Source organism: Juglans regia, chromosome 5 (assembly GCF_001411555.2).
Source record: "Juglans regia cultivar Chandler chromosome 5, Walnut 2.0, whole genome shotgun sequence".
Lineage (NCBI taxonomy): Eukaryota > Viridiplantae > Streptophyta > Magnoliopsida > Fagales > Juglandaceae > Juglans > Juglans regia.
Window position 1 is genome coordinate 8979806 of NC_049905.1, and position 15204 is coordinate 8995009.

At 33.3% G+C, this 15204-nt stretch overlaps 2 protein-coding genes across 2 annotated transcripts; one reads left to right on the top strand and one right to left on the bottom strand.

Annotated features, from left to right (window-relative positions):
• The first annotated feature begins 3066 nt into the window (after positions 1-3066).
• LOC108979114 (receptor-like protein kinase HERK 1) lies at positions 3067-6766 on the top strand. Its single transcript, XM_018949710.2, has one exon. The coding sequence runs from the start codon at positions 3731-3733 to the stop codon at positions 6242-6244; it is 2514 nt and encodes an 837-aa protein (XP_018805255.1). The 5' UTR covers positions 3067-3730; the 3' UTR covers positions 6245-6766.
• Positions 6767-9180: 2414 nt separating this feature from the next.
• Positions 9181-10590, bottom strand: LOC108979103 (chitinase 2-like). Its single transcript, XM_018949700.2, has one exon. The coding sequence runs from the start codon at positions 10537-10539 to the stop codon at positions 9385-9387; it is 1155 nt and encodes a 384-aa protein (XP_018805245.2). The 5' UTR covers positions 10540-10590; the 3' UTR covers positions 9181-9384.
• Positions 10591-15204: the final 4614 nt, after the last annotated feature.

Below are 15204 nucleotides of genomic sequence, written 5' to 3' on the forward strand. Positions count from 1 at the left end.
TGAATTTCATGATTTAATCAGTTTTGTTTAAGGAGATTTTCGAGAGTGCGGTGTATGGAATCAGAGTTTACTCTGCAGGAGGGGATCTGAAGGGTCTTGCCTTGAAGAGTTTTTCGATATAAAAATAAATTTATATAATTAACCCAATTCTTTTTTCTCTAAAACCAAGAATAAGACAATTTAAAAGGACTATTTTGACTTTTTTTTTTTGTGGTAATTGAATTTCATGATTTAATCAGTTTTGTTTAAGGAGACTTTCGAGAGTGCGGTGTATGGAATCAGAGTTTACTCTGCAGGAGGGGATCTGAAGGGTCTTGCCTTGAAGAGTTTTTCGATATAAAAAAAAATTTATATAATTAACCCAATTCTTTTTTCTCTAAAACCAAGAATAAGACAATTTAAAAGGACTATTTTGACATTTTTTTTTTGTGGTAATTGAATTTCACGATCGACCAAGAGATGGGAGGGGGCAGCTGCTTCTCAGTCTCATTGTATAAAATATAAAGTAATCAAAATCATTATGTTTTCCCATAATTATATTTAAATATGGTCTTTGATGTCATTGGATTCACACATCTTTAGGAATTCTTTGCTTTTGTCTCATCCCCCAACAAATTTAGAGGTTTGTTTTATGTGTGCGTCACCGCTACAGCTGAATAATTAAACATTAGATAATAGTTAAGGCTTGCCCTTTGCCACCATTTCCGCCTGTCAAATATTTTTGGTACCAGATGCCAGCTGTCCCATACACACCTCCTTCATTAAAAAAGAAAGAGAGGGCTGTTAGGCTGCCGTCAATTAGGGACAGCTAGATGTGTTCCTAGATAATTTTTTTTAATTTATATTTATTTAATATTTTTGAAAAATATAAAAAATACTAATATATTATTAATCAATTCTTTAATCAATAAATAAAATATAAAAATATAAAAAAAGAGAGGTAGAATAGCCCGCTCATTTTGACTACTAGTTATTTTTATAATTTTTTTATTTATCTTTTTTTAATATATTTAAATATTTTTAAAAAATAAAAAAATATACCAATACACTAGAAATCACTAAGTAAAAATAAATAATTTTTTTTCCTGAGCGGTCAAGTATAATGGTACAACTTGAGAGGCAAATTAGTTTTTTCCATTGTAAAATTATTTTTCAAAAGTTTAAATTTATGAAAAGATGTAAATTTTATTATTTAATTTATAATATTCTCTCACATGTGGACCAAAATTTCTTTTAATAAGTGAGTCTAACACTTCAAATATTTAATTAAGTAAAGTAGAGTGTAAAGTCAAGGTTCGAATTCAGAAATTTTTCTTTGATATTTTGTAAAATTACCATTTATTCTAAAAGTTAAAACTTATGAAAATATATAGATTTTATTATTTGATTTACACCTTAACATATATAATATAACTAATTAAATTAATGTCTTTTCAAAATAAATTTTTTAAATAAGTGATGATCGTACGTGATGTCAAAATAAAAATCCTTTCAGAAAAAATGGTGGAACAAGTGGTAATCTTATTTTAATTTTATCATTATTACAATTTCTTATTATAGAATAATAAAATAGTTATAAAATAATTGCATCACTGCATATTCTATCTGATTAATTAGTCATTCTAATATCAACATATTATTATAGTTATCACACCAATGTCCAAAACCACTCTCAGCATAAGTCCAAAAAAAAAAAAAAAAAAAAAAAAAATCACTCTCAGTCTCAGCATATAATTTTCAAAGAGAAATTTCCACTTGCAAACGTGTCCCAAATGTCAATTCAAAGGTTACATCCTAATATAAGAGATTGAGCACATCTCCACTCGACTCGACGTGATACCAAAGTCTTGATTAAAGTTGATTTCATTTTATTATTATAATTTTTTATATAAAATATAATAAAAAATTTAATTTTTTTAAAATTTTAAATAATAATAATATTAAAAAATAAATTTTTAATAAATTTTTATTTAAATTCATTTTATTTTAACAGAAAAGACAGTTCCAGTCGACAGCAACCCCTCCGTCCCTGTCAAGGAAAATGATACGATTCATGATTATAATTTCAAGGCTACATAGGAAGATCCCTTTTCTGGGTTTTGCGAGGAAACCACTACGGCACCACGTCTCCAAAGTTTGTGTCACAAGAATAGATAGTCATTTCGATTGATAGCAATATTATTCAATGCTAGATGTCCCGCTGATAGCTTCTACTGCACTTAGGATTTTTTTATATGTATTTTTAAAATTTTTTTTATATAGATATTTTTAATAATTTTAAAAATTTTAAAAAAATTAAATAAAATTATAATATTATTAAAAAATACTTCGTTAATCAAGAAATAGAGTAAATTTTTTTTAATTCTATTTTGTGATTAAGGAAGTATTTTTTAATATTTTTTTTACTTTTGATTAAAAAAATATTTTTTAATAATATTTTAAATTTATTTTACCTTTTAAAAATATTTAAAAATATAAAAAAATTTATATAAAAAGTAAATTAAAAAAATATACATAAAAATATATGTTAAGTCCAGCAAGAGCTCCAGTAGGAGCTGTAGCATGACCCATTTAGGAAAACGATAATGATCTGTACGTGTTGAGGATGCGAAAATTTTACGCAGAAGGTTTGAAAAACTATACCCACCATGAAAAACACTTCAATTTTTCGACAAATTTTATATTTAAAAAAAAAATTATGCCAAAGTTATCCATTTTAAAGTTAATCTTGTATATGTTAAAAGAGAAATGATACTTGCAGTCGTGAGCGTGCAGTCGCTTTGAAAAAAGTGAATAAATAAGGGACCACCTGAAAAGAAATTAATTTTTTAATAGTGGACTCCACTCTTTTTCAAAGCGACTGCACGGCGTTTGCGCATTCTACGACTGTATGTAACATTACTCATGTTAAAAATATGTGATTTGATTGATATAAATTCACAGCTTTTAAAATGGAAGTCTCGAGCTGGAACCCGTCTCCTTGATTAAAAAAAAAAGAAAAGGGAAAAAAAAGAAAAGGAGGTTAACCTTGTATGCAGCCAGCTTGTGAGAGGGAGGGTTGGAACTTTGGAGGGCCACTGGTGACTGGTGAGCATGAACACTCTTGAAACCAGCTGTTGTTGATGTATTTTATTCGGATGTATACCAAATCCAAACCAGCAGCATTTAATGTATAAAAGCCTACTGTTACTTTTCCCTCTCAGGCTCCCACCCATAACCATAGGCATCCCTCAGCATTAAATTCTTTGCTACAAATTCTGTCTTCGAAGTTATTTATTTTCTGCCCAAAACAGATCAGATTCATCCAGCACCGTTCGACCACCAAGACCAGTTCAACATCCTCTTGTTTGCCAGTTTCCTCATATTCAATCTCGTTCCAACCTCTTCTACGCGATTTGTTTCCATTAGTTTACTGCATTAAGGAATCTAAGAGCCAGTTAATATTTGAAGTTGTCAACGAGTTCGTACCAGCTGTTGCCTGCAAAGATTTGTGGGCAATATTTGTCTGTTAATCTCTTTTGCATCAAAACCCTTTCAGAACTCCAACAGGGTAACTCAGATTTGCTATCTTCTCTGAGATCACACATCTGATCCAAAAGGTGCCAACTTTTCTCTCCCTTATTCAGTTTATTCCAGGGGCAGTAATTTTTTTGTGTTAGTGCTTTCATTTCCAACCTAGCTTAAAGACAATCTCTTTCTCTCTCTGTTCTACAATAAATCTCCAGTCTTTATGATGTTGGGTTTTAGAAAACCTGCGTTGTTAATGTGGGTTTTATCAAATTTGTGCTTGGTATGCTTTTCTAGTGGATTTAATCCCGTAGACAGTTACCTTATAGACTGTGGATCCTCCACCAATACTTCAGTAGGTGGCCGTGTATTCATTGCCGATAACTTGGCTTCAAACTTGCTCTCGACCCCTAAAGATATTCTTGCCAAAACCACTTTGAAATCAATCACTTCCTCAGAAGATTCACAGCTGTATCAGACAGCAAGAGTCTTTACCGGATCCTCAACATACACGTTCTCAATCCGTCAGAGTGGGAGACACTGGATCCGCCTCTATTTCTACCCATTCATTTATACTGATTACAATATGAGTGCTGCAAAATTTTCTGTTTCTACTCAAAGCCATGTCCTTCTTAGCGATTTCAGTGTGGAAAGCACTTCTATTTTGAAAGAATATTCCTTAAATGTGACATCAAACAACATTGAAATCACCTTCACCCCATCGAGCAATTCAATCGCTTTCTTAAATGCTATAGAAGTGGTTTCAGTCCCTGATGGGCTGATCACCGACGGTGCCAGCACTGTGAATCCATCAGGACAGTTCCAAGGGTTGTTGCCTCTTGCACTCGAGACGGTTTGGAGAGTGAACATGGGTGGGCCAAAAGTCACATTTGATAATGATACACTTTGGCGAACTTGGATTCCAGATCAAAGTTTTTTGGTTCAGGAGAACTTGGCCACAAATCTCTCAAATATAAGAGCTGTTAAGTACGTTAAGGGCGGGGCAACGCAGGATATAGCTCCAAACGCTGTCTATGGTACTGCCACAGTTATGAACTCATTGGATAATCCCAGCAGCAATTTCAATGTGTCCTGGGTGTTCAATGTGGATCCGGGCTTTCAGTACCTTGTTCGGTTTCACTTTTGTGATATTTTGAGTAAAGTTCTTAACGATCTGTACTTCAATGTTTACATTGACTCATGGATTGTTATAAAAGATCTTGATCTGAGTACTTATTTGGTAAACGTGTTGGCCGCTGCATATTATATGGATTTTGTCACGGTTTCAGCTGTTAGCAATAAGCTCCGTGTAAGTATTGGTCCATCTACTCTACACGGTACTTACCCCAACGCCATCCTAAATGGGCTGGAGATAATGAAAATGAACAATTCAATGGGCAGTCTGAGTGCAGCAGACTCTGTGACTAATTCTTCAGATTCAAGTTCAAAGAAAAATGTGGGTGTCATAGTGGGTATAAGCATTGGAGCCTTCATTGCAGTGATATTAGGTGTATTTTTCTTTTTGTTACACAGAAAAAGAAGACGACTGGCACGTCAAAGAGAATCAAAGACGTGGATTCCGTTTTCCATCAATGGAGGAAATTCCCAATCCATGGGCAGTAAATATTCTAATGGAACAACTGCTAGTGCCATTTTTAACTATGGCTATCGCATTCCTTTTGCAGCAGTTCAAGAGGCTGCAAACAACTTCGATGAGGGTTGGGTTATTGGGATTGGTGGTTTCGGGAAAGTTTACAAGGGAGTCTTAAGTGATGGTACACAAGTGGCAGTTAAGAGAGGAAATCCTAGGTCCCAACAGGGACTTGCAGAGTTTCAAACTGAAATCGAGATGCTATCTCAGTTCCGCCATCGCCATCTTGTTTCGTTGATAGGGTACTGCGATGAAAAGAATGAGATGATTCTCGTTTATGAATATATGGAGAATGGAACCCTCAAGAGTCATCTTTACGGCTCAGGTCTTCCCAATTTGAGTTGGAAGCAGAGGCTTGAGATATGCATTGGAGCAGCCAGGGGACTCCATTACCTTCACACAGGATATGCAAAAGCAGTTATTCACCGTGACGTAAAGTCTGCTAATATCTTGCTTGACGAGAATCTGATGGCCAAAGTTGCTGATTTTGGGCTCTCAAAGACGGGGCCTGAAATTGACCAGACCCATGTCAGTACAGCAGTGAAAGGAAGTTTTGGATATCTTGATCCAGAATATTTCAGAAGGCAACAACTGACGGAGAAGTCAGATATATACTCGTTTGGTGTGGTTTTGTTTGAAGTTCTTTGTGCCAGACCTGTTATAGATCCATCCCTTTCAAGAGAGATGGTGAACTTAGCTGAATGGGCAATGAAATGGCAAAAGAGAGGGCAGTTGGAACAGATAATAGATTCTACTCTTGCGGGAAAAATCAGACCGGATTCTCTAAGGAAGTTTGGAGAGACTGCTGAGAAATGTTTGGCTGACTTTGGTGTTGACAGACCCTCAATGGGAGATGTCTTATGGAATCTCGAATACGCTCTTCAACTTCAAGAGGCAGTTACTGACGGTGATCCTGAAGAAAACAGTACCAATATGATCGGTGAACTCTCTCCGCAAGTGAACTATTTTGGTGATAGCAGTACTAATGTTTCTGCTACTCAGTTTGGAGAGTCACCCGTGGATGATCTTTCAGGTGTATCCATGAGTAGGGTGTTCTCACAGCTGGTCAAGTCTGAGGGTAGGTAACTGATTTGAGATTGTACTCTGGTTTCGGCTATGTTCCATTAGTTTGGTGTTCACTATATTAAAGTAGATAGTCAGTTGTCTTGATTCTATTATCCATAAAATGAGACCCAGCATCTCATTGCACAATATGTGGCTTGTTTGATTGATAACCACAAAATCCAAATAGAAACTCTGCTTCTATTTTATTGTGCATAAAATCTTTGTAGAGCTTTCCTTGTGGATCAGTTCTGCAAACAAACTGCATAAAGCATCACGAGTTCCACTTTGTACAGAAGACGTGGTTGTTCAAGTGAGCTTTAGTTTTATCAGTTCACAAGGATTTTGGATCTTAAAATTGTCGAAAAGTGTACGCATTTCTGAGTGTTTTAGATTTACACAATCATGTATGAAATAACTACGTACTGCCGTTGATTTTGTTTCGAGTGATTCTTAATGTGATCCTACGTTTTAGTTCTGTCACAGTATCTGTTAAACCTTACTTCCATAATTGCTGGACATATGGCTAATCTTCAATGGACACTCTCCTGTTTATGTATTCTCTTATATCTTGTAAACAATCGGTTGCATATTGGATGAATAGATGAATGCTTCTGTAACTGGGCAACATTTGAACTTGTCCTGGGGTACAGCTGCAGATAAAGATAGGTTAAGGTAAGGTTCTACACCTTTGACGAAGGAACTACTTTTAGTTAAAAATCTCCATTTTTCCTAAAAGTTTAAGCATAAGGAAAGAGGTAAATTTGATCAATTTAATTTATATTTTATCACTTTCTCTATTGTTGTAAAGCATAGGAGAACACAAACAAGAGTAAAAATCTATTTGTTCAAAACCCTACTGCTTATTTCGGTGCCGTTTGAATAATGAGTTGAGTTGAGATGAAAGTTGAATAAAATATTATTAGAATATTATTTTTTAATATTATTATTGTTTTGAGATTTGAAAAAGTTGAATTGTTTATTATATTTTGTGTGAAAATTTGAAAAAATTGTAATGATGAGATGAGATGAAATGAAACACTTTTACTATCCAAATAATCCATCGGAATGGATCAAATAATCCATTGGGTGTACATTCAGAGAAATGATTCAAATGTCCAACGGTAGATTAATGAGTTACAAGAGTTTCTTTTACCTCATTTCATTCTTCTGTATATACTTTTCATATCAAATGTCCAAATGCTGTTCAAAGTGATGCCTCCTTACAATATCGAATGATCAATATCAAGCAATTATCATCAAAGCTTGTAGATAATTAATATAACTGGCAATGAATATTCTCATATGGTTTAATGAAGCACTTGAATCCTTGATATCTTGAATTTGTATTTTCACTTGCGGTGATTATAGATCAATATGAGACCTATGCCTAGTATCCATATTCATCATTAATTTTTATTTAATGACTAAGATTGTTTTAAATTAAGAAATATAAAAGGAGGTGGTAGGCCAGGCCTACAATTACCTAGTTATAACAAATATAGTCCATGAATAAAATTAAAGAAAATGCAATAGAACCAAAAATTTGATTGGAGCTTATGTTCCTTGACTAAAGAAAAATAAACAATTCAACTCTTCTCAACTCATCTAATCACTACAATTTTTCTAAATTCACACACAAAATAACATAAACAATACAAAATTTTTAAATTCCAAAATAAAAATAATATTAAAAAAATATATTCTAATAATATTTTATTCAACTTTTAACTTTAATATCAACTCATCTCATCTGATCTGTGAAAATAAATAAGGCCTAAGTTGAAGAGAGTCGATATAAAATATTGATTTTTTATGTAATCCTATTGTGGGATTGCAACTGCTTCAAAGTATTCGTGTAGAGTTTTTTTTTTTTTTTTGGCCCTAGCTCATTCCCCATGCATGTCCTTAGGGTAAGCACTGTGTGGTCCACATGCACTGATTATAGGGCTAGTCAGGTGGAGCGAGACGGTGGATAGATAGATGAGCAAGCCAACGAGAGGGTGCATGGTGGTTCAAGATGGGTGGATAGTGGCGGATTTGGGGGTTTTCATCTTCTAATCAAAAGGGAAAGGAGATGGATGAATAAAAAAGAACAAGAGAAAAAAAAAAGAAGGGTGATGGAGGGGCAATGGCTAGAGTGTACGTGTGTAGGTTTATGATCGACTGAAAGTCGTAGATCTAGCCTCCACTGTTCTAAAGAGAGAGAAAAAAAAAATGGAAACTAGGGGAAAAAGGAAGAGAAAAGTCCAAAGAAAAGAAGGAAAATAGGGGAGGGTGATCTGGCTTAAAGAGGTAGATTTGCCTTATGTTTTTTCCCTATGTTGAATGATTTTCCACCTTAAATTTGATACGTACTTGTATTTGCTCTCTTGTGCTTGATCAATTGCCCCATGGGGACCTTCTTAATCTTTTAAAAGTTGGATGGGACAAGGAACATGTGGGACTACTTCTTCTCAGGACTCGGTTTATCATGGATCATGCCTTTTAGTTTGGTGGATTTTCTAACTAGCTGGAGAGGTCTCCGTGGTAATTCACAAGTTATAACAATCTAGAAAATGATCCCTATCATGTGTTGGTGTATATGGTGGGAACGAAATGATAGAAACTTTGAAAACCGTGAGAAGATAATAGATCAGGAGCTGAAAGTTTTTTTCTTTCAAATATTGTTCTCATGGGTGGGGGCCAATGTATGTAATGGACTAAATGTCCATGACTTTTTACTATAAGCTGTAAACTATAGTTAGGTATTTCTCATGTATACCCTCTGTATACCCTACTCTTATGAATAAATACCTTGATTACTGATTCAAAAAAAAAAAAAAGTTGGATGGGGCGGCAGTACTAGTTTGGCACAACAGTGCTTAAAACATTGCTTGCAGGTTTATGTCTTCCCTATTGAGACGAATATACGTCGACGTATGCAAGTATGTTATAATAAAACTATAAACACCATATGATAAATTCAAAAGAAAAAAAAATATATAACCAGGCTGACACAGTAGGAGGATAAAACTCAAATGAAAAAGCACTCGTATACATAATAGCTAGGCAGCAAATATGCATGTACCAGACAAATAACAGTACTAGTATGGTAGTACAAGCAATACTTGTCTAATTCACACGCAATATTTCTTCATTTTACACAATAATCGATGATAATACTACTGGGGAGATGCCAAAAGTGCTTGTGATTGCTTCTCAAAGCGGAAACCGTTTGCCTTGGAGTCATCTGCAGACCAGATAAAGATACCATGAAGTTGCTGCTGACTCCTGAGCCTATTGCAGGCAGTAAAGAACCCATTTTGTGGGGATAACCCTCCACTTCCATCACTAATAAAGCTTGCCAACACCTTACCACCCTTGTAGTTGGAGCTTTGGGTGTGGAAATAGTCCATAAATTGAGACACAGTGGTTCCCTTATCATATGCATAAAACTGGAAGTTGACATAGTCTATTTGGTTCCCATATTTATTCCAGAGTGCCAAGTAATGTTTCTGAACTTGATCGTCATCGAATGGAGCTATAGAAGCAAATGAGATTACCTTATTCCTCTTCAGAGTCGATATAAGCTGCCCGATGCACTCCGCAAAGGTATCAGGATCACCTTTGAAGTGTTCATAGTCTATGTCAATTCCATCCAAATGATACTGCTTTATGATCGTTGTGAGTGATGAAACAGCATTAGACACCCAGGAATCTACTGAAGAGGGGCTGAAGAAAGCAAAGCCATTGGCTACACTATCTCCTCCTAAGCTCAAGCCAACCTTGACATTTGAATGGGCACTCTTGACGGATGAAACCTGGGAGGGGCTAAGATTCTGAGAGTCCCAGAAAATGTTGAATTTTCCATTGGTAGGAGAGGGGGAAGCTGATGTGTCATAGTCAATAGCAAAGGAGAGAAGGAAGTGGAATTCAACACCTGGGTTTATAGGAACATCTGTAAATTTGACATTGTTGAACTCAGCACCTATATATTCCCTGAAGAGGTTTGAGTTTGTGGGTGCTGCTTGGACTTGCATTTGGGGGATGAAGAGAGCTTCAATGATGAGAAGGGTTAAAAAGAGCTTGGGAAATTCCATTGCAACTGAGCAGTAGTAGATTTGTGCCTTAGGATTTGAGTGAAATGAATACTCTTTGCATGCCATTATATACTGGGTTTTTACCGAGTTAAGGACACTGAGGAAATTAAGAAAAAAGTTTTGGTTTTGTGCCGTTTCCGTTGTTATTATGCATTGATGTTCTAGTCTTGTTTCCATTGAGAAAACGTCATAGGCTAGTGGGGACATGATGTTTTTGGATAGAGTAACGCTACTCATAATCTATTTTCTCATCATTTCATGATGTGATATTCAATGATTGGAGACTATTTACTATGTTTCACTTGTGAACCTATTATTTAATGCCACATCATAGAATGATAAGAGGATGATAAGAAAAAAGATGATGACTATTTTTTCTTTTGGATAATAGCTTTTGAAATGTGGGTTAAATGCTGTCAATAAACATATCCAAATTGAAGATCTCATCGAATGTTTATTGGCGACCACTTAAATGAAAAGCCACTTAAGACATGACACATCAACTAATATGATTAGAGATGATAAAATTCAAGATGAAGAGCAACAAATAACAATTATATTTATCAAATAGAAATATAATCTATAAAAAGCAAACCAAACACACATTAATAGAACGAAGCCATGTGGTTAAATTAATTAAAAAACCACTTAAAAAAATGTCACACATCCTATCCACTAGTATCATTAAAAAACAACTAAAATCAAGATGAAAACAAACGTCTACGCTAGGGGGACATGATGTTTTTATATAAGAGCAGTTCAAGTAAAGTGGGTTGAATGTTCTTTTGGGTTTTGACAGACTGGCTATACATATATATATAAATATATATGTATATATATATATATATATATGTATATATATATATATATATATATGAATAAACAACCTGCATATTGAAGATCTCATTGGATGGTAATTGCATGGTGAGGGAGAGTAAAGGGAAGGACAAATCCTCCAGCTTTCCGTGCAGGGACCTGTTCTTTTGACTCCTAAATTATACCTTTGTGGGATCTAATAAATACTCAACTCTATCTGGGTGTCTCAGAACATATTCCTTTTGGATAATGGGTACATAAGAGAGAACCAAGAAGACGTGGCTAGTTAGGTTCAGTCCAAAAAGAGATAAGAAGTGACTAGATCTCAAACATCAGACATGCACATGAAAAAGAGATAAGAAGTGACTAGATCTCAAACATCAGACATGCACATGAAAAAGAGATAAGAAGTGCCTAGATCTAAAAAATCATGCATGCACATAAAAAAGATAACAATTATTGCCGTCCGTGTATGACTTTTTTTCAAAAATAGTGCGTGAAATTTACATATTCTAAAACTGTATTTAACATTATTCGATCAGAAAATTGGATTGACTTTGATTTTAAAGAGTATTAAGAGGTTAGGTATTTACCAATTGTAATCCAAAATTGTATGAGAAAGCATAGAAAAGGATTGACTTGGTCTTGATAGATTCAGTGTATATTCTTGTGAAATCAATTTTTTTGGAGATGAAAACATTGAAAAGTTTTGTTTGGATGGTGACTAAGAAATTAGTCTCAAAATCCATTTTATTTTATTTTTTATCATCACTTTTGCATTGTGATTGTTGTATTGGGATATTTGTTAGAGAATCCCACCCCTTAACATCTATAATCTTTTATTTTAATGAAGTTTGCTTACTTGGAGAGGAAAAAAAAAAAAAAAAAATGCTTAGCTAACGCCATTCGTCTATAACCTAAAGACGGCCTGGCCATCAATAATTTGTAGTGGGAAACCGAGTCCTAGAAAACCTGAGCCCAGCCCAAGAATCGTTGCAACTTACGCCCAATGGAATAACCTTTCTTTTTTCTTTTTACCCAATAACATGCCAGCTATTTCAACTTATAATAATAAAATAATAATAATAATAGTATCAACAAGGTTAATATATATATATATATGTATATCTATACATGCACGTGGCAAGTTAATCTATCAAAGGTAAAAAACCCTCCCTCTAAAAAAAATCTCTCTCTCTACACAACAAAGAAAACCCTTATTGGAGGGGCCTCTTCTGCTGCAATATAAAATTAGTCGTCATTCTGTTCATTTTGACACGGGAGATGAGAATTTTTAGTTTTAGATAAAAATTTAAAATATTATTATTATTTTAAAATTTAAAAAAATTGAATTGAAATTTAAAAAATTATATTATTTATTATATTTTATATAAAAATTTAAAAAATTATAATAATAAGATAATATAAAATAAAATAAAAATTTTATATCTCATTAAATTCTCTGAACATATCTGCAACATTCCAAACAAAACAGTGCTTGAGCTACATGCGTGGCTCACCACCTTGAGCCGTGAGCCATTTTGCTGTTTATGTATTGTAATATTCTTGCCTTTTCTCAATAAGTACACGAAGGTAGTGGAAATAAAAATATCCAATAAAAGTGTCTAAAGAGTGATTTAGATTTAGAGATGAGTTAAAATAATTTGTAAATAATAGAATAAAAGTTAAATTATTTATTATATTTTATGTAGAAATTTGAGAAAATTATTTTGAAATTTAAAAAAATTGAATTGTTTATTATATTTTATGTAGAAATTTGAGAAAGTTATAATGATGAGATGAAATAAGATGAGTTGAGGTAAGTTGAGATGAGTTACGAATACAAACGAGGCCTAAATGGTTACTTGTAGTGCCTCGATTGTGGTCTTTGAAATCAACATTTCAGTCTACTCCGACGAAAATAAACTGTCCCATTTGGATAATGAAATAAAATGAGATAATTTTAGATAAAAATTAAAAGTTGAATAAAGTATTATTAAAATATTATTTTTTAATATTATTATTATTTTAGGATTTGGAAAAGTTAAATTATTTATTATATTTTGTATAAAAATTTAAAAAAATTATAATAATAAGATAAGATGAAATGAGATGAGATGAGATAAAACTATTTCTAACCCTGAACTCCAATTAAGATACATTAATTGTAAACATAGGTCCAATAGCAATCTTCTGTTCATCAACCCAACATTATCAGTATGCAGATCTCCAATAAACAGAATTGAGCCTTGGGCCCCAATAAATGCGCTCAAGCTGTGTGAAATGTGAATCAATTCATCTTCCTGGCATGTTCTTACCCAAATCTAAGGCCCAAGAGAAAACCTTCATTGGATTTCATAGGCGAAAGCTTTTCTTTACTATGGCGACTTTAGGGCTTCCCTCATTTGTTTTTATAATTATTCTCATATCATCTAATTATTATAATTTTTTTAAATTTTAACAAATAATAAAATAAATAATTTAATTTTTTTAAATTTTAAAATAAAAATAATATTAAAAAAAATATATTTTAACAATACTATGTCGATTCTAAGCATTAAAATTTTTTACCGAGTATGTGCTTTTCACAGAACACAAGATCTTCTTATCCGAATTCGAAAACATGACGTAGAAAATAAATAACATATGAAGTGATGATTCTTGTAAGTACTTATTGTTGCTCGGAAAATTTATATGAACGTTAACAATAAATATTATAAGATCATTCACTCATTGTATTTATATCTCTTGAATCTTTGACCCTTTTGCTTATCCTTGTTGGATGATCCATAGATATATACGTGCTTCATTTATAATTTTTCTTATGATAACTGTAGCTTCCCCTATATGATGCGCACACACATATATATAGTAAGCATATAGTACTAGGGTGTATATGAAGCTCAGTGCAATATTTCTGAAAAAAAGTATGATTCACTATAAAAAAAAAAAAAAAATTATTTTCATGTGGGTGTCATATGTACTTAACTTTTTTTTCAAGAGAAATACTTTAGCTACAAAATGATCTCATAAAAATAAATTCATAAACTGACGTAGGTTAATGTGCTATATATATTAGATTGTAAAATTAATTTTATCGTAAAGTAGATCTAATATATCATATAGAGTTATGTTAATATGTAAATTTATTTTTGTTGGTGACAAAATGCCCAACCCAATCCAGCGTAAAGCCATCAATAGTTTCAGGAGAGAAAATAAGAGAAAGAGATAGGACAAGACAGGACATGAAGACAAAAGCTAAAGGAGGAAGTTAAGTTAAACACATAAATGGAAAATGTGAAACAGACATAAAGTTGATAACCACTCCTAAGAGGCGTCAATAAAAGGGGATCTCTATACTAGACACGACGGTTTGTGAGTGACTTCACGACTTCCAGTGGGCTTCTTCTACCCTCATCTTGGGTACTCCAGAGGCATTATCTTCTTCCTCTAGATGAGGATTAATTCTCAATTTCTATTGTACTATATTTATTGTAATGAGAGATACGTGATACCACGAGAGACTATACAAGTCATCAAACATAGTGAATTAATTGCCCTCCAAACATTATGTAGACGTAAACTTTACGTCCAATCAAATAAATCTCTCTACAACTAAAAAGCCTTTTTCCCACTATTACTTTAGTCGAAATAGTAAAAAATCTGGCTGGAAATGACTTTTTTCCGTCACTTCAACTCGTAGCTGATCCCCTAGAATAACTAGCAGCATATACTACTATTACTATTACCCACGAGTCAAACTTTTATCCGAGATACTATTATTTCCAGCACATGGTATGGTGGGTCGTACAAAATATATAGAATTTTCATGAGAAATATGTCACACCCGAGTTCCTTAGTCACTAGAAAAGTGCTCATGATGTCGTTGAAAATGACTATTTGAGACAATCAATATGGCGGGAAATGCTTTTTTCCCACATAGGAAGTTCATCAATAAATGTTTTTTCCTGCGTACTACCTTACTAGAAAAAAGCATTTCTTTCTAAACATTTTTCACGTAATAGTTATTTTCCGCATGTTAATTTCGCTGAAATTACTTAGTTCCAACATTTATATCCACCGAAA